This window comes from Pseudopipra pipra, chromosome Z, assembly GCF_036250125.1.
Source record: "Pseudopipra pipra isolate bDixPip1 chromosome Z, bDixPip1.hap1, whole genome shotgun sequence".
Lineage (NCBI taxonomy): Eukaryota > Metazoa > Chordata > Aves > Passeriformes > Pipridae > Pseudopipra > Pseudopipra pipra.
Window position 1 is genome coordinate 3,629,119 of NC_087581.1, and position 25,109 is coordinate 3,654,227.

The window sequence follows — 25,109 nt, forward strand, 5'->3', positions numbered from 1 at the left end:
AACAGGCAATCAAACAGCCTAACGCTGAAATTTCAAAACCGCTAGAATCGTTTAAATGTGACAATCATTTTTTTTCCCCCCAGCCACTACTACAGCTCTCAGTGGTTCTGCAAGCACACACAGAAGGCTCCTGTGTGCTCTGCTTTCCCAGGGAAACACAGGGTTGGACCAGAGAGCTACATCTCCATGCGAGTTTCAACTTGCTCTTTCCTCCTAATTATCTTCCCCAAAAAATTTCTGTACCTGCCACAAGACACACGCGTTGGCTATGGAAGAAATTACGCTGGCAGCACTGGAACTTTTCTCCCACTCATTTCCAGCCTTCGCTTCCTGCAGTGCCTTTCATCACCCCATAGATAGGAGACTCTCGTTCACAGCCTGATCCTGAAACCCGGGAGCTGAGAGGCAGCCGTGTGCAAAATCCCTCCGGCTGCAGGGATGCAGGTTATTTCTCACCCTGGTGTTGCAGGCTGTAGGGTGTCTCCAGGCATCAAACCCCTTGAGATCACAGCACCAGGGCCTTCCAGATCCCTGCTGGGGACATCTCTGCCGCAGCTGTGTCCCAGCAGCTGCCGCGCGGCAGCCGTTGGGTGTTATGCTAATGGATGCACCGGAGCAGCAGCCCTCCACCCATCTGCTCAGAGCATCCACCTGCTGGGTGGTAGGGGGTTTTTTTGTTCGTTTTAATGGCCAGATTAGACCAGTGCTGACCCAAAGCGCTCCCAGCCTGAGCACAGGGTGTGAACACAGCCCCAGCCAGCTCGGACCTCACAGCACAGGTGCAAGCTGGATGCAGCCACGTCTGCTTCTTTCAAACTCCTTGTCCTGCTGCAATTAAAGTCTCACCCTGAGCATAACCACGCTAACAAGGTGCATTTTTAGTTATTGTTCACATAGGGTTTGTTTGTTTTTTGTTTGGTTTTTCTTGCACATAACTTCCTTATACTTCGCTTTATTTATTCAACCTTTTCCAATGACCCCACACAGGAGAGAATACACCTTCCATACCCATCTGACTGAGTGATAAATACAAATGAAAGCTCTGATTTCTATGCAGTCATTTTCTTCACAGTCATTGCATGGTAGGCAGTGGTTTGCAATTCGTTTTTTCTCCCTGTGTGACCATGGAAGGATTGCTTGTGACACTTTTGCTGTCACCAAGCATAGTCTCAGGCAACTGCTGCTTCCTCTGAGACCTCTGCAAGCGTTCAGGGAGGAAAGGAAAATCGATATAAGACATTGCTAAGACAGCCCATTCTTCCCAATAGGTGGGAAAATCCCTTCTTGGTGTGTTACAGGGCCAAACCTCTGCTGTGCTAAAAAGAGGTGCTCCTTTCATGGCCATAGACTGTGCCATTTAGCAAGATTCTGAAAAAAAAATCCCCTTGTTGTTTGTTTCCCTCCCCTCCCCCCAAATTCAGCTTGTAAGAAAAGTACTCCAAGACTGAGTGATGTTAACCTCCCTGGGCTCTGCCTTGAGTCAATGGAAAGTGTTGAAGCTTCAAAAAGTAATTTTGAGTTATGAAAATTTTAGTTTAAGTCAGTCTGCTGAGGAGGGTTTCTCCAGGGAGAAGTGGTGGCAATTAGCCTCCTCAAGGCTTCACATAAGCCTCTGAGCATCTATCAAGTGCATAATGTATGGGAAAAGAGGGATCAAAGCTGTATGAGCAGGAAAACCAAGTCATGCCCCAAGCTCTAATCAGTGGGTGCCTACATCCTTGATGAATTTGTCCAGGTTTTGGAGATACTCATGAGTCTTTCATCAAATCTGGCTTCCTGACTGAACTCATCATGGTGCCCGTGTGCTACTAAGGAGGCAGAGGTGAAGTATTTGTATTTGACCTGACCAAAACTCTTTTTCTAATGACTGGGACAGAAAACACCACTACACCCAAAAAATCATGGGCAGTCCCCAGCAGTGCTGCTTAATACACTCAAATTCATTTTAAGAACTAGGTGTGGGAGACGCTACTGAAAATTCAAGCCAACAGTAAAACAAAAGGGTGCTCCAGAAAACAGCTCATACAAGGAAAGGATTTTCTTTCTTTTCCCATCCTTGACTAAATGAAAAAATAAAAAAAGATCCATTTTTCCCCAAACATAAAGTACCAAGAATTTCTCTGCAGAAGGATATTTCAAGGAAATGATAAGCATCTGGAAGAAAATGAGACTTATAATGGAAGTATTTTCTGTGGCATAACTGTAGTGCTGCTCGCACAATGCTGTAATCAAGAATAATGGAGCCCTTCACCCAGAATACAGGAATGAATTCAATTGTTCACCGTGCACATACCTCTATTTTAAAAATGCAGTTGAATGCTTTAACTGCCAAAAGGCTCGAGCATTAGCGCTCAGGCACAAAGCAGTTCAGAAGTGGGCTCCTTCATTTCTCACTCGTGTAATGATTAATCTTAAAACTCAATTACACACAAAAATAGAAGAGGCCCTGTTGAACTTTTGATCCCTTCTGAATTGTTTCATCTGAAGGATAGTTCAAGATCATTCCCGATGCGTATGCGGTGGTGCAGGATGACACCCGCCCCGTGCTCCTCCATGGCCAAACCTTGCCAAGGTTATGCCTTGGATACAAACTGTTTGAGCAGGTTTATTCCTCCCTTCTCCCTCTGCTCCCAGGAAAAATTGGAAATATTGTGAAAGGACAGGACTTACCTTCTTTTTGGAGTGTGATCTGTCCTCCTCTTTAGCTGTTTTGCTGTTTTTCCCAGTTCTGGAAAGCTTCTGCTCCCCAGACTGTTTGATGGTGATTTTGATCTCGGGAGGGCAAATATAGTTCTCCAGGTTCTTTGGGGGCTTCTTCGCTCTCTTGGTGGTCTGGATCTTTAGCTTTAAACTCCCCTCTGTGAAGTTTGCCTCCTTGATGGAAAACTCCTGCTCCTCCAGGCCATCTCCCGCCACCCACTTCTCGCTGTCCGCATTGGAAGTGGAATCCACGTCTCTTCCAGAACCCAGCTCATCCTCTTCCTCTGGCTCCAGCCTCTCACTGCTCACTGGGATCCCTTTCCCCGAGCCTGCTGCAGGCAGCATCGTCTCCCCTGCGCAGCTGGAGACAGGAGGAGGCTTCGTGGAGGTGACAGCAGCAGGCAGAAAATCTGCCTCGCCTCCTCTCTGCCGGGAGCTGCTCAAAGTCTCCCTGGGCTCCATAGCAATACCACAATGCCCTGGAGTTTTGTTGGAGGGAAGGGGAGTGCGGGAGGGGGTGAGGAAAGCCAAGGGCAGCTGTGATCCCAAGGAGTGAATGGTCACTGTCCACCAAATTCAATGTCCCGGTCACCCAGAGGCTGCAAGTTGCTCAGAAGAGACCAAATCTGCCACTGTCAAAAGAAAGAAGAAGAAAGAGAGGAAGTTAGCACACATACACACATATCCAATGAGGGTGAAACAGGGCACAGGGCAAATTCAGGCTTCCCCTGTAGCATCCCAAGGGCTTTCCTTGAAGCAAAATGGGAACTGAGGCTCACCAGCATTTCTGAGGGCTGGACCTGGTATCACAAAGCAAGGAACAATACCCACGTGTATTGGTAAACTGATGAAAATGAATATATATATATATATATATATATATATAAACCAAAATACTCAAAATTGTTCTCTAAATCCAAATGTCTTCAACTCAACTTAGGAAATAAAGGAGGGGACAGCCAGTTTTCCACAACCATGAACCTCCCCCTTTACTTCAAAACTGTCACTGTCACAGGGTTTTCAGAGGGGGGAAAAAAAGTAGAGGCAGATACTTGCCTTGGGTTTAATAATAATGCATTGATCAGAGCACAGAAAACATGGTGCTGCCCTCTGAATCACCCAACTCTCCCCATTTCCCAGGTATGAGAGAGAGATGCCCTTGGCAGCCAGGTATTCTGATCTCAAAGTTTTCCAGAGTTCCTCATTCCCTTGGGTACCACTGCTCTATTGTAGAGACTTGGGCTGGCTGATGCACTGACTGTGCTCTCATCCTTGCAAATTTTGTCTTTCTTTGGAACATCAGAGATGGAACCCTCTGATATGGAAGCACTCGTACTTGGTACCTTATAAAGTCTCAGCTAAAGTTAAGGGGAAAAGCTGTGAATGTTCAACTGAGGCAAAAGTTGTGTCACCCAATGACATGAAAGACTAATATCAAATATCTTGTTAAAAATAACACTTATACAGTGTTTTTAAAGGTATTGAGGTGTTTTCACACATCCTCCTTAAAACCCCCTAATGGCACACCCCCACATGTATCCATCATTGGCAAGCCAGTTTAGGTTACAGAATTAGCAGAGGAGTCTACAAAACTGTAGCCTTCAAAATTAGCAGAGAGAAATAAATATATTTTCTGCTACTTTAGGAGAAACAGCTCCCCAGTGGATCAGAGTAACACTTCTGGCATATGGAGAAGGAAACAAGAAGGCACTGCGAGGAGTATGTGCATAGGGTGCAGACCGACTCTGTCAGCAACAGCTCCCTGCTAGATTAGCTCTGCTACACTCAACTCAACTGCAATCAGGATCTGAGCACAGCCAGGGATTTCCTAGATCATTCTTAGCAGCAATATATAAAGGAGAAGCAAAAATGTCATGCTACCTATCACCAAATCAGAACAGCAATGTCAGTGTAGACTAGTCTGAAACACAGCTCAACTGGAAAAAACACATCCTTGTACCACTGGCTTCTTTCAGCTTTTTAAAGGTCCCTTGCAGGAGCTTGAAATTCAACAAGAAGTAATAACAAGCACCTTTTATTAGTTATAGATCCACATTTACACTGGAGCTTGGCCATGGGTCACTTGTCTGACCTGGGCACATATGGCTACTAATGAAAAGTCCTAAGCATCCTAGAGCTCCATGAAATCATTAGGTGACCTCCACCCAAGTCCCAGCAGACACAAATTCAAATAAAGTTCCCATAAATAGCACAAGCTGACAACTCAAGCAGAAAGAGAAAAAGAAAAAAAAAAAAAAGGGAGAACTCAGAGCCTCAATTGCCATCTGGCCTTAGAAATGGTTTCTGTAGCTCACAGGAGATAGAAATACACCATAAAAACACTTGTACTTAAGTTGCACATCTCCTGGAAATAGGGGGAAAGACTCATTTCCCAGAGCTGCTGCCACTGGTCTCATTTAAGAGGATCTTGAGGAACTAACAGACCCAAGGTTTCCTGCATACCCACCCTGACTCACCCTGAGGTCAGCAGGTCTCTCCACTTCACCACCTGGGAAACAAGGATCATGCTTACCTCCTTCAAACCCATTCTGGAGTGGGTTAGTTAATGTCCTTGCATAGTTTCTAACCCAAGTGTTTACCGTGTGGTAGTTGCTAATTACTAACGCAATTAGTGCGTTAAAGCCACCCAGTTGCAAGGAACTGCTCCACCTAATTTACTGACTTTGCACCTTGCCTTGCCTCTCCTTTGTGCCTGTGGAGGTGATGGGAGTCAGAGCTGCCACCTTCCTCTTCCAACCCGTCCAATAAAAAAAAAAAATAAAAAAACACAACAAAAAAAACCCGAACACCCCCTTCCCCCCCAAACTATCTTATTTATCTGCCATTTCGCATTGTTAATCTACTTGGAGAGGGACACAATGTACAGCACACTCCTGGGCTGCAACACAAACACAAGGTGGTAAAAGCTCGGCGGTGGTGCAGCATTCCAGAGAGTTACTGCTTTGGTATGCACGCATGTACAATGGGCACTCTGTGCCGGCCTCCGCCCACAGGCTTTTAACCTCTCTCACTGCTGGTTGGAAAGGGAAGGCTCTGGCAGACAGCACCTAACTCAGCACGATGAGTCTGCAGCCACCAAGGCTGCAAGGAAGGGACCACGGCCACCACACCACAGACACCCGTGTAAGGAACGAACCCACCTGGTGCCTGGTGTTCAACGGGAGCTTAAATACAGCTTGTGGCTGCATTTAAGAGCCTGCAGAAAGAGCCAGGAAGGGCCTTTCAGGTTTTGAGTCGCTGGGTAATATTTTTTATGGAGGGTGAATAAAAACCCAGGTTTCTGCACTGAAGTCTGGTTGTGGGTCTTGGACCCAAACTCTGGGTCATAATGTCCAAACACTCATCCCAGCTTGGCTGTGTGCCTCCAGGTCAGTGTAAACAGGCAACAGATGAATAAAGTCATTGCATTACACCCATGTCAGATGAGTCCATGCCAAATCCACCTTAAAATCCAACTTAAAAATACTGGCCTCCTGTTCTGCCAAGAGCTTGCAGATGATGATATCACCAGACCCGCAGGTAGCAACAAATAACCCTGTGCTCAAATGCTGCACACAGAATTAACTGGGTCATTGTTTTAAGAATCTTCTTACTCTCCTCCAGGGTTAATAGTTAAATGATTTGGGTGCAGGGACATCACACTCGTCTTTCTAGTTTGGGCAGGCTACCTGTGCTTTGACTAATTAGATATAGCATTTCAGGCTTCTGAATGTGTAACCTTTATTGGAAACCTCTCTACCTCCCCTCTCCAGGGTGCCTGTGAGCAGAATCATAGAGTGGTTTGGGTTGGAAGTGATCTCAAACCTCATCTAGTTCCACCCCCCTGCCACAGGCAGGGACACCTTCCACCAGACCAGGTTGCTCCAAGCCCTGTCCAACCTGGCCTTGGACACTTCCAGAGATGGAGCAGCCACAGCTTCTCTGGGCAACCTGTGCCAGGGCCTCACCACAGTCACTGGGAAGAATTTCTTTCTAATATTCAAACTGCACCTACTCTCTGTTGGTTTAAAGCCATTCCCCCTTGTCCTACTGCTGAAGAGTTCTATTTCTATTTAAATGCCCAAGACATGTGGGCTACCACCTGGAACTTGCCCTTCCAGGGCTCCAGTGCTCTGCAGCATCAAGTCCTGTTCAATAAGCAGCTACAGAAGTGTCCAAATTAAGCTCACAGAGGAAAGTGTTACTGCTAGCAGGCTTCCTGCAGTCAAGTTAAATTTGAGGAGGATAATTCACAGGTGAATGACAACAAATTTCACAGAAGTTGGCATTAGCTCTTAATTAGGGAGACATTCACGCTTCCTCTGATAAGTACTGAGAAATAATCAAATGCCTGCTTGCTCAGCCTTGCTCCCAGTGCTCAGGTTTCTTATCAGCTCCTTTGGGTCATACTGGATGTCTTCCATTAAGGGTTCTGAATACATTCCTTTCTCCTGCCTCAGGCAACTGCTCATGCTTGTAAGTATTCAGATGCCAGGACTATAAAGTGATTAAAGTGAAAATTTGCTGAGGACAAAAACAGAGGTGAGAGCCCGTAGGAGGTGGGGAGAAATCCACCTGTTTGGGATTCTCCATTAAATGAAAGTGGACGTAATAATTGGCATGGTTTTTGCCCTAAGCTTGGACTTGATGATCTTGGAGGTCTTTTCCAAACCGTAATGGCTCTGTGATTCTAAGTGTGAGAGCAACCACAGTAGTAACAAGCAAACATTGGTTTGACACATGCAAGCAAGGCAGGTTCAATGCCCAGCATTTGTGCTGTTCCTCTGAACTGCTCAAGCACCAGGAACACCAGCAGGGAGCTGGGAGCAATATTAAGAGGTGCTGCCCAAATCCCTTCTACACTAATACCACTGTAGCTACTGAGACTTGCATTTCGGAGTCTGTGAATAAAATTACTTAGGATGAAAAAGAAAAACACAAAATCTATTGAACAGGTTCAAATGAGGCAAAACTGAGGTACAAGTCTGGGAATGTTGTGGTGAACACAAAGTAGAGGTCACATCTCTTCTGGCCTTGCATCTATCAGGTTGCCTTTGGATCTTGCGTTCTCCCATAGGACATACACTTAAATCCCTAATCTGTGCAAAATATCAGAAATCCTGGAAGCCTCTTTACACTCCATCTTTCTAAAACCATTCACCACAAAGCACTGGAGACTACACAGCAGTATTTAATGATGAGATATCACCTTTCACTCCCAAGGCTCCCAGGTTGCTTCCATGATTATATATGCCACTGCTGAAATGCAGCTGCCTCTGGGGCAAAGGCCAATGGACAACCCACATTACACCCAAGGGAAAGTTTTGGTCAGAAACCTGCTTTTATGAGAAGTGTCTGTGAAACTTCAGAATTCATCAAGGGACTTAAAAAACCAACAGCCTGGCATGTGGCAAGCTGCACTGGACTCAGTTAACCCACATCAGGAGTAAAAAATGCCCCAACCTATTTCCTCATTATTGTTTTACAAAGAAAAAAAAAATATTGGAATTTCGTGCTTGGTTGTGGTCTCTGTCCATGCACTGCCAGATAGCCAGCAGCATGACTTTGATGGAGATTAGGAACAGGCGCCTGATCACACTTCTATGGAATGGGCAAGAACACAATATCAGACTTAAAACTTCGTTTGTGGCAACTTAGAAGCAGTTCCAGAGTATGGGCAAAACTTGTGGGCCAGAAAGCCAGCATGGTGCAGACACAATATGATACAGTACCAAGTCCTCTGAGAGAAAATTAAATCACTGCAAATTTTTTTGAACATATTTTAACCAGGAGTATAAGTTTATACTGGATCCGTATCATGTACCAGTAGCGTATTTAATCCACTGCTCAGAGCCCTCGAGCTAGATTTATCACATTTTTGGACCACAGCCTTAGTTACTTCCTGAGACCGTGACACTCTGAAAGAACAACCCAGCTTTGGCAGGGAGCTCCAATAATGCCTGTGACAGTTATTTTCTGTCCACACTACAGATCACCCAGGAAACACTCTCTCCCTTTCACCTGCCCTGTGTTGATCAGGACAGAAACAAGGCAGAAGAACTTCCCCTTCAGGCAAAATGTCATCTCTTCATCAAGAGCTAGAGATGGCCTGGTGATATCTCAGAGGAGGTTTAAGTTGGTTATTAAGAAAAGGGTGTTACCCCAGAGGGTGGTTGAGCACTGGAACAGGGTCCCCACGGCAGCGGTCGCAGCACCAAGCCTGTCTGAATTCAGGAAGTGTTTGGACAATGCTGTGAAGCACATGGTGGGGTTATTGGGTTTGTCCTGTGCAGAGCCAGGAGTTGGATTCGATGATCCTTATGGGTCCCTCCCAGCTGAAATTATTTCTATGACTGTAAATCCCAACTAGGCACAACCCTCAGCATCCTGCCCTAGGTGAACCTGTGCTGAGCAGCGTGATGGGCTTCCAACCCCAGACGTTCTGTGCTTCTTCTGTGATGTATTGCTTGGCCTCCATCTCCAGTGCTGAGCAAACTGGTCTCTCCACCACACCACAATTTTAAACAGGCTGCTATAATCCCATCTAAAAGATATACATGAATATAAACACGCATAAAACAGATATGGGTGTACAACAAATAAAGTATGGGATCCTCAACTAAAAATAATTGCAAAGGATATGACTATATGTGAGTGCCTGTAATCCACAAATTATCTCTAAAAATAACTAACTAAGGCATGTGATTCATTAATTGAGTGAATTAGAAGAAGAAAGTTGCTTCCTCTCTGCATTCTACTCCTGTCTCCAACTCTGCTTTTGTTCCAATTCTCCCACCTCTGCCTCTGATTTTGCATGGATTATGTGAGGACTTTCTCTGAAGGGACAGGATGCAAGCCATGCCAGGTGTGGTCTATCCACATGAAAACAAGGAGCAAGGGTTAATGGCAGTTGCCAGAACAACAGCAGAAATGTAATCTTCACTTGTTTCCATCAGATTGTCCCGAGTCCAAGTGCTACCAGCCCTCTGCGCCTCCTGAGCAACACTGACTGATGGCTCTGCCTCACTGTGCCCAAGCCTGGCAGAGGGAGCCAGGAAAGGTCACACTGGAGGGAAAAAGATGTGGTAAAACAAATATCTCTCACGGCCAGATGAACCTTCAAGCATGCTCCTCAAGACAAAGAGACAGAAATAAATGAGAGTCCAAGCATATCCGTAATTGCAGAGGCATGTAAGTGTGCACATTATACACATGTGTATCTGTCTTCTCAACATAGAGACATTAAGAGTATATTATGGAGTCATATCTGGCTCCATAATTAGGTTTGAGACGTTATAATTAGATCAGATAGTCACCTTTCTATGTAAGTAACTAACTATCATACAGGGCTGACAGGAGGGCCAGCTGAATGATTAAACAACTGACACAGCCATAAATCACAAAGCCCATAAAAGCAATACTTGCCCAAGATACAGCTGTGGCAACAACCAGCGTAGCAAAGCACCCATCTGCAGGAGGAAGAGAGATGCCCATCACGTTGCCCAAGGACTTTTACAATCTCCTACCTGAGAACTGTGCCAAGGTTTTGTAAACCTACTCACTCACAACCTAGAGCTGTGTCTGGGTGTTGGGGAAGGCAGTACAGTTATCAGACCTGTGAACATCTCCACACAGAGACTTCTGGTCCCTAAAGGACCAACCTCCTCCTACTTGTGCCCTGCAAGACAAATAACAAAAAGTGGCTTGGCTTGGAAGGGACCTTAACAATCATCTCATTACAACTCCTTGCCATGGGCAGGGACTCATTCCACTAGACCAGGTTGCTCTGAGCCCTGTGCAACCTGGCCTTGAACACTTCCAGGCACTCACAACTTCTCTGGAAAATTAAGGAGCAGTGTTTGATTCTAATGACGTCAAGAGCTGGCATGTTATTTTTACCCATCATCCTTGTGAAGATTAGGCCTCCGGGACACAAGACAGCAGAAGGAGATGCCAACTGTGCTTCAGCTCATTACAACACAAAAATCCAAACCAGGAAATTTGCCTAAGTCAGGTCAACACCAGGTTGCAGATCTTCCAGACCAAGCATCATCATGCTCGGCATGATGTGTAATCAAAAGTGACTCCTGGGATGACCCAAGAGACCACCCCAAGCACTCTGCTGGGTACAGCAGTGTGTGCCACTGCAAGGATAAAACTTATTCCATTGACAACAGCCATAAAACTCTTGGGGGGGGGGGAAGTGTCAATATGCACAGAAGGGGACTTAAATGCTCACTCCATTCCAGCCAGCTCTTGCCAAGCACACCATCCTGGAGGTAGCGGCAGCTACTCCAGGCTGCAAATGGAAAGTTTTATGGGTATTTAGGGAAAGGTTGTTGGCACAGAGATCAGCCACAGAAAGCAAAACCCTGTACAATTCCTTCATCTGTGTTACCAAACTTTCCTAGATTGACTCGGCTCTTGGAGAGCTGCCATGAGACACAGTAGCTTCCTTCTAACACCGTCATGGCAGGGCAATAATCTCTCTTTCTCCCTCTGATCAAACATTTCCCTCTGCACCACTAAATGTGTGGAATATTACTTCTCTGTATAAATCATTAATGAGAGTCTTGTTTTTATTTACAGTTGCTGCCATGGGACTCCCCCTTTCTGCCTTTTTTTTTTTTCCCCTCTCCTCTGTTATTTCATTTTTGCTTGCACAGGTGCCAAATACACCAGCCTTCCCTTCCTTTGGGAGAAACAAAGAAATAAATAAAATCAAACAACACATCTGATAGGGAATGCACTAGGTCTTGGCTCGGCATCCATTCCTCAGAGCCGTAAGTGATGGCACAAGGAGGACCAAAAAGGCTTCAGTCCAGAGTCTAATCTGTGCCCAGTCTGGAGTCTGTACAAACAACACATCCCATGTTATTCCATTCTGAATGCTTCAAATGATGCTAGGAGTAAGAAAGATTGGATTTTGTCCATCCAGGATTGCACTGAGTGCTTCTGTGCTGAGTAAGCAGTGCTGTCTTCTTTGGGGCCCTGTAAGGTACCAGTATCTTCACCATCAAGGGGGGACTGTAGGAAAACAGTGTGTCTAAAGGGCATATAAGAAGAAGGGCAATAATTTGGGGTATTTAGAGGAAGGCACTGAGGCTGCTTTGTCCTGCAGGATGCATCAGTCTTTTGGCTTTGAGGGAAAAGAGGATATAGGGGCCAACAATACATGAAATGCCCTTAAATCCTCATGGACAGAAGAAGAAAAATCAGGAGTCAAAAGCAGCACAGGACACCAGTGGATGTGCCTGGATGCACCCAGGGCAAAGAGCAGCCCAGGGTGCCAGGACAGTGAAATCAAGACGCATAAAACCATTAGCTGGGAGCATGCTGGTGGGAAGACCTGAGGCCAGGAATAAAGGCAGGATAAGTGACAGCTGCTGTGGGCAAAGGAAAGGAGTACCTTTGCCTCTAATGAGGCTGAAGAGGAAGTGGTTACAGAAACGCTGGGTGAAGTTGAGTCAGAAGGAGATAAAAGCTTGCTGAGTATCTGCACGCCTGAAAGGCCTCTCCGGCTCAATTACCTCGCTGTGCTCTGTGCACACATCCGACTCCCTCCGAGGCAGCAAACAGGGTCAGGAGCACCACACTCACCACTCACATCCCTGTTCAAGCAGGGCCCAGTCTTTGGATTGTTATTCCCTTAGAATCATGGAATCATTAAGGTTGGAAAAGCCCTCTTAGATCATCGACTCCAACCATTAACCCAGCACTGCCAAGCCACCACTAAACCATGTCCCCAGTGGCTGCATCCACATGTTTATTGAACACTTCCAAGGATGGTGATTCTAGCGCTTCCCTAGGCAGCCTGTTCCAATGTTTGACCAACCCTCCAGGAAAGAATTATTCCTGGTATCTAATCCAAACTTCCCCAGGGGCACCTTGAAGCCATTTCCTTTCATTCTGTCACTTGTAATACTTGTAACACCACTGACTCCAGGGGGATGTTAAAGTTTGGGATGGGGTCAGAATTTGGGGAAATCCGAGGTCAAGTCAGTCATGGGTGCCCAGCTCTCTACATCGAAGACCTGTGGATCTCTGTCTCTTTATCTGAATCCTTCACTTAGGTCCCAACCAAGTAAAGTTTGGTCTGTGGGCTCTCATGGGTCAAGAGATCCCTGTTCTCCAGCTGGAGCTGGGTGTGGGTTTGAATAGGTTCTCAGTTCCTATCTAGGACCACACTGCAGCTTATTGTTATTTTAATTGTTGCTCACACTCCTTTAATTCAAAGGTTTTCCTTAAGGGCCCTGGGAGGTCTGTTCACTGAGCTAAGGGTGAAGAAAATGTTCTGGCCTCAAAGTCAGACTTAAAAGACAACATGTTCTAAGAGCAGATGTGTCTTCAACTCTGATGACAGAAGGGAAGGAGCAGGACTTGTGTTCCTGTGACTACCCCCAATGACACAGAACTCTAATCTAATGCAACCAACACTGATAACAAACGCCATTTATGACACTTATCCAGCAGGATTTGTTGGACTGCGCCTCTCTCTTTAACCCAGCAGACTACAAGAACACCATTGCCTTCAGGATGCCTACAATGACACTTAATCTGTCATGGCATCAGAAACCATAACCTCCAATTTTTGTCCCCCTTACACCCCAAAAGGTGACAACAGCCCTATATCCGTAACATACAGACTGCTGTCCATCTTCAAAAGCATATGGTTAGAATAATTTAAAAAAGGAAAGTGTTTCCTCTTCTTCCCCTACTCTCTCTTTTTCTAAATAAATTGGGAAAAAAAAGAGGAACAGCTGATAGCTGGAGAGATTTACTAAACTTTTCAGGAAGAAAATTGTCATAAAACAAAGAGAAAGCCCATTAGGTGAAGCTTTATGGAAATTACAAGGATGTGAATGTATGGGTTAATATTTTAAACTGGTTTTCAACCTTAAGAACAATGGACATGTATAGTAACACATTGCCCAGATGCCTGCTACAACACTCTACATGTGTACAATCCTGTTCAAACACTTTATAAACTCCCCCAGTTAAGCTTCGTGTCTCTGATCCCTTCTGAAAAAAAAACCTGAGGAATTCAGCAGAGAATTATTTCCCTTGCAGAATTCTATTGAATCCCCACTGTAGGGCTCCATAGGAAGGCTTTAGAGAGAAAAAGAAAAAAAAAAAGAAAAAGAAAAAAAGAAAGAAACAACTACAGGAAGGATTTCCTTGTCTAACAAACTAATAGGATTTGAGAGGAGTCTTGGTGGAAACCCCACTGCATTCTCCAAAGCCAATAATTTAGCAAGCTTTGAGGAGTGGTAGGCATGGATCACAGCATCACTCCAGAATATGCTGGGTCTGGAAACACAGAGGGAAGTTAGGCCAGTGTCCAGATCTTAGAAATCACATCAGTAGGTTATTCAGGTTATGTGGTCTCATATGGAGGAAAGACATGTCTGTAATGCCTTGCAGCTTGACCTCTGGTTTGAGTGTCATCATTTTCTCCCTTCCATCTTAAAACCAACTTCTCCATCTGCTAAAATGCCAGGACAGAAACAGAGTGATTCATTGTATACATATATATCTCTCAGTTTTAAAGGTTAAGGCTAACAAAAATTTCAAAGTAACTTAAAACCTCAGGCTTCCGATCTTTAACCCATCTCTAATTTTGAGGTATTTGAGTGAGTTCTGGGTTACCCCATGCTTGCCTACCACACATTCTTCTGAAAAGCTTTCTCAAGCACCATTACAGGTTATACCATAGTACAGTAAAGGAAACTTCGCTCTCATTGCTACCACAGTAATGGAGCCCTTATCTGCCCAGGACTGCAGAGCAACCCGTATAGAAACAGGAATTCTCTCCTTCGGAGGCACGGAGAAGCCAAATAAGTCACCCGACAATGGTATTTAGTCCATTCCAGCTCCTCACTTTGCCAGGCATTTGCATCCTGATGTATCAAAGAGCCAAGCCTTGGCCTTGCTCTGGTGTTCCCCAGGGCAGGTCGGAGCCTTGCCACCACCTTCTGACCTCGTGTTTGCATGGAAATTGGTCTCCTCCTGCATGGCTATTCCAAACGTTCTGCTTGCTTTCAAAAAAGTGCATCAGACACAACAACCCTGCATAGAGAAGGTAACTTAGCCTGATCCTTACCACCTACACAACTCCTATTTTCCCTGCAAAACCCCTGTGGTAGATGGACAAGTACATGAGACACACCAGTGTCCCTACTCATCAGCAAGAGTAAACCTTGACCCAGGGATCTGTGTGCAGTACCAGTGACTGCATTCTCAGAGTACTTCTCTGGCCACCTTCTTCTTTGGTCACCCGTGCTTCAGACCCACCACAATCCCTTTCATATCCAAAGTCAACAGGATCATTGTCACACACTGGCAATGGCACAGGGCAGACAACCAGGCAAGGACCACAGAGATACAGAGGCCTGAGACCTTGCAAAAATCCCCAGCTGGACTCAGAAGTAAACTAGAGCTGTAAAGATCATAATAAAATTTGGATCAAATCCTCAGGGTGTTTGGTGTCCAGAGTTTCTACTTGGTCTTTTGGAGAGACACAAAAGATGACAAAAGCCTAAACGAAATAATGTCAGAAGATTGCTTTTCATATCCAGTCATCCCACAGCTCATCATTGCATTTGGACAGTGTGACCTCCAAAGTAAATCCAACTCCAAAAGAGCAAAATAGTCCCTAACTTTGCACTCCCTCAAGAGCTGATAAACAGAAATTAGCACCCACTACTTCCTTCACACATTTCCTCGGCTCTGAAAGACAAGGTATATTATTCTCTGACTGATTTTATTCAATTTAAGAAATTATTTTGTCTTCCTTTTCTCCCCCAGCTCTTTATCTCCCTCACTTTGTACTCTGTATGACCAGTTAAATGTGAATTCAGAATCCAGGTGCCTGTTGCAGAGATGTGCTTGGTCCCAGCATAAAGCACACTGTTAAACAGGTCCAAAAATGCAGTGGACTTTTGCAGCCACATCAAGTGGAGCCTTCACACTGGGAAAAGGAGAAAGAAACAGTCTCTAAGTGTTGCTAACCATGCACACTTCCAACCTGATTTCATGCCCTTATCAGAAGGCAGAACAGTCCCAACCTTGAAAGTTTGGAAATCGCATTCAGATCTTTAAGTCCCCCCAGGCTAAAACACGGAATTGAGGGATTTTAAAGTGCATCTTTAATCAAGATGACAATTTCCTAAAAGCGTAAGTAATTTTATTTCCTCAACAAGAATAACGGGAGAGGAAACTCTTTTTTTTATTGAGTTGGAAAGAGAGAAAGTAGTGAGAACAGAACACCTGTAATAGCAGCAAAACCAGTCCTAGTAGAAACCACAAGCCCTGCAGCACAACACTGGGAACCTTCTCCATTAAGATTGTCCCACAAACTCTTGCCTTTCTCTCTAGGCTTTGGACTAGCTCTGATCCTTGGATTGGTGCTGCCCTAAGAGTGTCTGAACTCCTCAGCAGTTAGGCTAGATCTTACCATGGATTTCATCTGACCATCTATTATTTTATAGGTCAACTATATTAGGAAAAAAATCTTGGCTGTGAGAGTGGTGAGGCTCTGGAACAGATTGCCCAGATAAATTGTGGCTGCCCTATCCCTGGAAGTGTTCAAGGCCAGGTTGGACAAGGCTTGGAGCAGCCAGTTCTGGTGGAAGGTGTCCCTGCCCTTGGCAGGGGGTTGGAACAAGATGAGCTTTAAGGTCCCTTCCAACCCAAACCACTCCATGCCTCTATGATTCTGATATTTGTGCACAATTTTGCCCTTGTCTCATCACCAAAACCTGTACTGAAATCACAGCAGTTACACGTCCAAAACCCCGCGTGCCTGCGTGTTATGGTGGGCAAAAATAAAATTCCCCATTTTCTCAACATGGCTTAAAACCTGGCCCTACGTGCTCCATGGAGCACATTTTGGCAGTCATTAGTGCTGCCTTTCAACGTCATCACAGACCAACAGATCACAGATCCTCCAGAGATGGGTAGTTAATGGGGAGCAAGGAAAACCGCCTAGGCATATGGTTAAGCAAATCAGTCATCAGTTCAGTGGGACAGCTTTCATTTCCATCACAGCAATCTGTTGGATCCCAGAACTGTTTTTACGTGGTTCATTAGACAATAGTCTTTCTTGCTACTAGTTGGGTCAAGAGTCAAAATTGCTGTGTAATTGCAAGTCTCAGGGCACAAGGCAAGAGTTTTTCAGTCCTGGAGGGTGTTGTCCAAAGGGGAAAGAAAACAGAAGGGAAAGATTATGTGTGAGCAATTGAGCCCTACTGAGAGGGCAAAAAAAAGTCACTGAAACTGGGATTAGACAAATCTTGTAATGGAAAACAAGAGTCCTGTTGGTAAGCTGGCACTTGCACCTAAGAGATGTGTGTGCTGGGAAAAAGCAGCTCAAAGGATGGGTCGAAAAAGAGCATGAGAGGAGATTAGGCAGCATCAGAAGCCAAAAAATGATTGTTGAACCTTTTTAAGCATTTAACTCCCTGAGTTAATTAAGCACACGGCAATAGAGGTTGTTAAACAAGAACAGTTCCCAACTTAATCAAAGTACACTGGAAACAATACTGAGCAACCTCAGTAGAGAAACACAGTAAATATCAAATTGAACTAAATAGCTCAGTTAAGATCATTATTAATAATAAATCATGGCCACTGTTTCTTTTTTTTTGCCAACAACTAGCATAGTTTATGGCTCTGCACAAACCTAACACACCATTTTATTGCATTTCAAAGAGCGCGTCCTCCTAAAATGATAATGTGTTAATAATCTATGCTGGGCTTTTTGGCAGGAATCAAAAAGCTCAAACAACTTGAAATAACATCAGCTAAAAATTATTTATTCCCCATCCCTAGTTGCAGAGAAAACAGAGGTTTTCTTGGCTCAGTTACTTCTCAATAGACTTCTGGTTTCAATTAAAACTTTGAGTCTGAGAAGTTAAAAAAAAAAAGTTGAAGCCAATAAGAGATGGAAGAGAAGTCTCCATTCACTGAGTGTTTCTGCTTTCCCCCCTCCCCTTTTTACATAACCTTTCTGAGCTAAGAGCAGAGATTAAAGTACAACTCCATTGTGTGGAAGGGTTTTTCTCCTCTCGGCTAAAAAAAAATGGAGATGAAAAAAAGTTTCTCCTTTGAGTGGAAGGAGCTTCTGACGAGGGGAGTAATCTCGGGAAAGGCCAAAGAAGTGCAGAAAGCTGTGCATGAAGCAGCCACTTGCACATTTCCCCATGAACATGCCCCATCCTTGGAAGTGTTCAAGACCAGGCTGGACAGGGCTTGCAGCAACCTGGTCTAGTGGAAGGTGTCTCTGCCTTGGCGAGGTGGGGGGTTTGGAATGAGATGGCAGGGGAGCTGTAACAAGATGAGCTTTAATGTCCCTTCCAACCAAATCATTTTGTGATTCTACAATTCTACAATTCTCTGATAGGCACATTTTTTTGCTGTCTACAATGAAAGGTCCACTTGTTTCCTGAAGTTCATGCTGTCCCTGCCTGTCACTAGACACCTGATTATACCATTCCTGTAGTCTGCACCAAGTTACTCCTGGATGCAGGGGCTGTCAAATCAGTAATTGTTCCCATAATATTCCACACAGGACCGGATTTGCCAGCAACCCCTTCCTCCTGGAACAATTCCATCAATACCAGGAGGCTCGGATGCTCTCTTTGACAGCAGAGCACTGGCCGGTTCCAGAGTCCCCTCGCCCCAGTCATCCTTTGCCGTGTGACAGACGGATATAGAAGGACACACGGCAGGTCCCCTCCACCACGGAGCAGGGCCACCGCGGGCCGGTGGCTAATGAAACACCTCTGTATGCGGGGACAACAGGCTGCCAGGCTCCCCTACCCTCCTCCCTCCGTCCTCCTACTCCTCCCAGGACCCGGCTGGGTTAGCCCGGCTCACGGCAGCCGCGGGGACACCGCCACCCCTCGGTACCAGAATGGGTGGGTGCTCCCCTCGCATCTCTCTCCGCGCGTCCCCCATGCGCATCCCCCACGCTTGAAGCCCCCCCATTAACCCCTCCCGAGGACTGGGGGACCTGCCCACCGCGGGGCGGCCGAGCCGGGTGTGCCCTGTCCCCTCCCCGGGCTGGGCTCCCGGCGGCCAAGTGCCCTTTGAGCATCAGGCGTCAGGCCCGGGATTATCGGGGCCGTTTATTTGAAGCGGAAACGAATCGGAAATCCTTCTCTCAACTGCCTTTTTTGAGACATAAATACAGCAGGCAGGGGCAGCGCGGAGACCGCCGTGCCCGGGTGGGATGGTGGGATGTTGGGATGCAAACACGCTGAGACACTCGCGCTGACACACACACACACACCCACACACACACACACCCTGACACACACTCACACACCCCGGGAGACAAGGGCGGTTGGGGGGGGACACCCTGTTTCCCGGTGCCCGCCGGGAAAACCCGGCGAGAAAGGGGTATGAGTGCGAGTGCGACTGTGAGTGCCCGGCGCTGGGCAGGAGCCTTGCGCCAGGGCTGGGGTTGACAATAGCCGCCCGCGGCTGCCGCCTGCCTTATACCCCCCTCCTCTTCCCCAAACCACCACCTTCCCCCCAGATAATATCGGCGATATTCCGCGCGTCCACAGCTCAACTCCACTTCCACCCGTTGTGGGGGGGAAAAGGGGCCACCGGGGTCCCGGGGGCGGCAATCACCGGCTTATTAAGAACTAGTATTACACGGGGGCGGGGGGGGGGGCCCGCTTTGCTAATTACTACCCCACTCCCCTCCCCACATCGTTGTTCCCCCAGATCGCCCTCTTTTCGGGGCTGCGTGTCCTTTTCAATGTCAAAACCAGCCGGGGCCACCCCGGGGCAGCGGCGCCCCCCACTCCAACCCCCCACCGGGCACCGCCGCGGAGCCCCCCGCACACACACACTCGCACGAACACACTCTCACACACAAAATCCCCATAAGGTTACAGTGCTGCTCTCTAGCTCCACTTAACCTGCAATTTACGAAGCGGGGGGGGTCGTGTGTGTGTCCCCCCGAATTTCCACAGGCACACACATAGCTGCCACCTTCACATATAAACACATATAGGCTACAAAAGCGGGAGGGGGGGGGCACAAGAGAGGGAATAAATACATTATGCAAACTCCTAAAAAAATTCTAACCCCTTCCCAGTAGCACGGTTTTACACACACAGACCACCACCACCACCACCCTGCAACCACACACAAACACACACACACCCCCCCCTAAGCAGGCACAAAGCGTGGGGAGAGACGGGGTCGGAGGGGAGAGAAAGATTCGCGTGCATTGCATTGAGGAGGAATATTCCCCCCCTCAAAAAAAAAAATAAAAATAAAGCCTTTTCCGCGCCATTGCAAAGTCACAACACGAAAAAAAAAAAAAAAAAAGGAAAAAAAAAAGGGACGACATTAACTTTTGCATGCAGAGGGGGAAAAAAAAGTGGGGGGGTGGAAGGAAAAAGAGAGAGGGGTACGACCCTCCTGCAATCCCGATCATCAAGACAGACCTTTCCTCGATGCCTCAGGATTTTTGTTGCCCTTTTTTTTTTTTTTTTCGCTTTTACTAACCCATATCCCCAAAACGGCAGCGGGGGCTTCTTAGCAGCTTCCTCTTCTTCTTCTTTCTTCCTCCTCCTCCTCCTCCTTCCTCGGATTTCCCCCCTTCTTGTCTCTTCTCTTTTAGATCCCGGTTTCAATCCCTCGCCACAGCCCCCAAAGGTGCTTTTGCTTGTGTTGCGGCAAACCCATGGCGGTGTTCATCTGTCAGATGGGGATGAGGGGAGCGCCCGGCCGCGCAGCGCACGCAGAGCGCAGAGGGAGGAGGGCGGGGGGAGGAGGAAGGCACCGGGGAGAGGGAGATGGACGGACAGACAGACGGAGAGACAGCTCGGGAGATAAATGATAGAGAGAGAGATAAATAGAACGTGATAGAGCGAGAAAGGGGGGAAAATGGCGTCTTGGAAAGCCGGAATCCCGGAGTAAATCAAATTAACACGCAACACCCAGAGCAGTCCCGACTAATTTTAGCAGGATCCAAAATAAAATGAAAAGGAAAAAAAGGGGTGTGTAGGAGGAGAAGGGGGAGGTTGGGAGTGGGGGGTGAAAGCAAGGAGGGGGTAAGAAGGGGAATAAAAATAAAAAAAAAAACCTCAATGCACTGGATAAAATCCTGGATTTGAAATCGATGGAGCTTGTCTCTGGCTCTCTCTTTTTCTTTTCTTTTCCTTCTTTTTAATTTTTTTTTTTGGAGGGGGGCCCCCTTCTGCTTTCTGCTTGCTGTCGGTGGTTGTTTGAGAGCCTTTTGCAGGGGGGCGAGGTAAGGGGGGGGATGAAGCGTTTTCGGTTTTGCTTTTTCCCGGCGAGGAGTTTAAAAAAAAAAAAAAAAAAAAAAAAAAAAGAAAAGAAAAGAAAAGAAAGAAGAAAGAGCAAAGCCCCGCCAGGAGAAAAAAAAAAAAAAAAAAAGGGCTGCTTGGGCGGCGAGGAAGCTGTTCCCTTTATCCCCGCGCTCCCTGGGCTCCGGAGCGGGTGCCGGAGCTCCGGCGGGCTGCGGGGCTGCGGCCGCCCCGCTCCGCTCCGCGCTCCCCCCGCGCCGCCCCGCGCCGGGCCGGGGGAGGGCGAAGGGAAGGCGGAGGGAAAACACCCCCCTTCTCCCGATGGGGCCGGGGTCGGTGCTCACGCACTCACACACTCACACAGCACACACACACACACACAGAGCACACACACACACACGCTCATCCCCCTCCCCGCTGCGAGAGGGTGCGCCTGGGGGGCGGCTTTTTGCTCCCCCGCCGGATTTTTCCCCTTTATCTGTCTTTTATTTAGTCTTTTTGGTCTGGTTCCCCCTACACACACACCTCCCCTCGCTCTCCCTCTCTCTCCCTCCCTGCAAGGGGCGGTGATTTGGTTAAGCAGATCTGGGGGGCTGATGGCTCTCGCTCTTTCCTCTGTTTCTGTCGCTCGCTCCCGAAGTCCTGCAGCGCTTGGGGGTGGGGGGGAAGGTGGGGGGCGAAGTGTGGGGAATAAATGGTAATGATCAGGCGCGCACACACACACACACACACACACACACACACACACACACACACACGCAGACACTCGCTCGGTGTGGCTGCAATGCTCAGCTCTGGATTAATGTACTCAACAGTGCCACTACCTGACACAACAGCAGCACTGATGGGGGCAGGGGAGAAAAGGCAGAGGAGGTGAGATTCAGGGCAGTGGTATTTATCCCACTTATCCCACTCCAAGCTCAGTCTCTCCCACGCCATCCCGTCCACCCCCCACCCCGCCATATGCTTTTCACCACGAGCTCATGACCTATGCGGGAGATTTTTGGGGTCCAGTGGCTGCTGTTCAGACCACAGTGAGAATTCACTCTCTGGGGCTGGGGGAGACAAGCAAGGACTTTCAACACCTAATTTAAGGAGTAAAGTCACCACCCCCACACCTTTCAGTATAGAGTAGTAACAGTGCCCAAACTACAGCACAAACTCAGCTCCAGGTCAGTGGAACTGTGCAAAATCCAAGTTGCTGGGCTTTTCATTTCCCATCATTGCTCTGCCAGCAGTCTGGATGACGCTGTCATGTGGGGTTGCCAGTTGGGCAAACCTTTACTCACAAGAGTAAATTGTTGGCTTGACTGAGTAATCACAGAGATGATGTTGAGGAACTCCTAGAAAAGGGAAGGCTTGTGGGATGGAGCTGTGGAAGTGTACTTACAGATGAAGGTAACATTGCAGGGGAGTTTCTCTGCATGTCTGATCCCTTGCAGAGATGGTGCCACAGGTTTCCCTGTCCCAGAGTATTGCAGAAGGCCCAAAGTACATCAAGTTTCTCCCCTGTGCTCTGGGAAAAATAGTAACTTCTGGCTATCATCCTGAGTGACCTCAATTCAACTGGTCCAAGGGTTGAGTAACTGGGTTGACCCTCATCTGCCGTGGAGGTTTTTTCATGTGCTGTTATTCCTTATGTCATAGAATCATAGAATCATAGGTTGGAAGGGACCTGCCCTGGGCAGGAACACCTTCCACTCTCCCAGGTTGCTCTAAGCCCCATCCAGCCTGGTCTTGAACACTTCCAGGGATGGGGCACCAACAGCTTCTCTGGGCAACCTGTGGCAGGGCCTCACCACCCTCACAGGGAGGAATTCCTTCCCAACATCTAATCTAAACTTTCCATTTTTCAGCTTGAAATCTTTCCCCCTTGTCCTGTCACTCGAGACCCTTTTAAAAGTCCCTCTCCAGCTCTCCTGTGGCCTCTATAGGTACTGTAAGGGGCTCTAAGGTCTCCCCAGAGCCTTTTCCTCTCCATTCTGAACAGCCCCAGCTCTCTCAGCTTGTCTCCTTAGGAGAAAGGATGTGTAGCAATGGATCTACAACACAGGTCCCAGTCTAACACCAGATGGGTAGGAGAACTTTGTGGGCCTCATGAGACACCAGCATAGCTCTCACAAACCCTCAGCAGACTCAGTTACATGAGTGAGAATGTGCCCTCAGCCTCAGAGTGTTTTCTTATGCTTTTCAGGACAAGATAAAAACTACACCAAGCCATCACTTCCCTCTGGATCTCCCTGCATAACTGACATCTGCCACGATAACCTGCTGATCCCAAACAGGTGAGCTTAGAGGCAACAGGCTGTGCCTGTCCTTCTCTTATGGTCCTTTCCTCACGCTTCTCTCCATCAGTAGGAGAAAACAAACCAGTAAAATACACAAAAAGCCCTCCAAATGATGGCCAACAGAGCACCCCCACCTCCATCCCGAGCAAATACGCAACTCAAAAACTTTCAAGTAGGAAATGTCCCACTGAAAATGTTGACATTTCTGATTGAAACCAAACAAGAATTGTCGTTTCCAATCAGCGGTTTGACATGGAAGGGAGGCTTGTTTGTTTGAATTAAATCACCCAACTGGAGCTATATTTTGTCATTTTGTATCCAAATGAAACAAAAAAGAAACCGTTTCAACATTTCTTGGCAGAGCTGCCGGTGACATTTCCTGTGAAGAATTCTGGTTTTGAAAAGTTTTGGCAGGTGAACTCTGCGTTGAAGAGCTCCACTGACCATCATCTTCCTCCTTGGAATAATTTGACACATGGCTATGAAATAATTGGCTTGATTGAATTAATGTAGAAAACCAAATTTTGGAACCAAAGACTAAAAAAAAAAAAAAAAATCACTTTTGATTTTCTTTCCTAGAAAAAAGTATTTTGTTTACATTCAATCCGTTTGGGATACAAAGTGTTTTGTGAGCCTTTGCTCTTATTTTCTTGTATTACTTTTCTTCTGGAGGGTATATATGTTCATACACAAATGTATTTAAAACAACCCCACGTAAATAATTTCAAACTGAGTTCAATTTAGGAAGCAGTAGAAATAATTACTTATTTAATGCTCACTCTGAAAACATGGCAGGGTTTAAATAAATAATAATTAAAAAGCCTCAGTCCTAATAAAGGAAGTTTTTGATTGACCCAATGTTATTTTTAGGCCTGTCTTATGTATAACTGAAAGAAAAAAACCCACACCTGGTTACCGTAGACATCAAACTCTGTCAGGATAAATTTCATAAGCAGAAAAAGACCCATCCCTTTGAGTGGTCACCTTGTAGGACATGTGTGCATAAATCATTGTGAATCATGGTTGACATCAAAGGTTTTCTTACGTAGGGTTTTGTCTTCTAGATCTAGAAAATTTTTTCCTCTTTTAAAAACATCTCCTCCCTCTGACTCTGCTCTGTGTCAAGGAGTTCATACAATGTAAGTGGATAATCTCAAAAAGGAAATTTCCTCCTCTTTGTTCTTTTCACTTAAAAAATATGATGGCATTCATAACGTTGGTTTGGTTCCTCTAGCGGACCTGAGATGAGTTTCCTATTTGTGCCTAACAGTCTGCACATAACCTTGACTGCATGAGACAGGCAGATGTTTTATAATGAAGGCCAGGAGCCTGTTATTTCTATATAAATAGCATATTGAGGTAAATATGCATATAAGTCTTTCTAGGTTCAAGGTATGAATTAAAGTTATGCAGAATTATTTTGTGATTTGTTAGTCAATGTGAAAAATAAAAAAAAAAAAAAGGAACTTGCAAGGCCCCCAGGAAAACAATGGTAACTTTATATGATTCAGAAATACAACCAGATCATTAGAAGCTTCTATTTACTATTGTTTAAATTGCTTAATATGTGTTTTAGCTTCTCAGATGTCTAGCAGACTTCTTTATATAGCAGTTTTATATAGAAATTTTCTATTTATCTACCTGTCATCTAACTATCATTTATCTATTTATATGTACACATAAAAAAATAATATCTCAGACCTACAACAGTTACCAATTCTTTCTATCCCAGTACAAGGTAAGAAATGAGCCATCATATACCAAGCAAGACAAGTGAGGAAATGTGAAAATATTTCAATCCTCCCTTTTTTTTTTTTTTCTTCCCTCA

At 46.2% G+C, this 25,109-nt stretch overlaps 1 protein-coding gene across 4 annotated transcripts in view; it reads right to left on the reverse strand.

The window, feature by feature from the left end:
* Positions 1-22,511, reverse strand: part of SETBP1 (SET binding protein 1) — a 269,540-nt gene extending 247,029 nt beyond the window's left edge. For 2 of the 4 annotated variants that reach the window (XM_064641534.1, XM_064641533.1), the window contains exons 1-2: positions 20,230-20,984; positions 2,671-3,332 (exon numbers count right to left, since the gene is read on the reverse strand). In XM_064641534.1, the coding sequence (XP_064497604.1) occupies positions 2,671-3,162 (492 nt within the window). In that variant the 5' untranslated portion in view covers positions 3,163-3,332; positions 20,230-20,984. Of the gene's footprint in view, positions 1-2,670; positions 3,333-20,229; positions 20,985-22,383 lie in introns of those variants that run through there. The other 2 variants (XM_064641532.1, XM_064641530.1) reach the window with 2 other exon arrangements.
* Between the last annotated feature and the right edge of the window lie 2,598 nt (positions 22,512-25,109).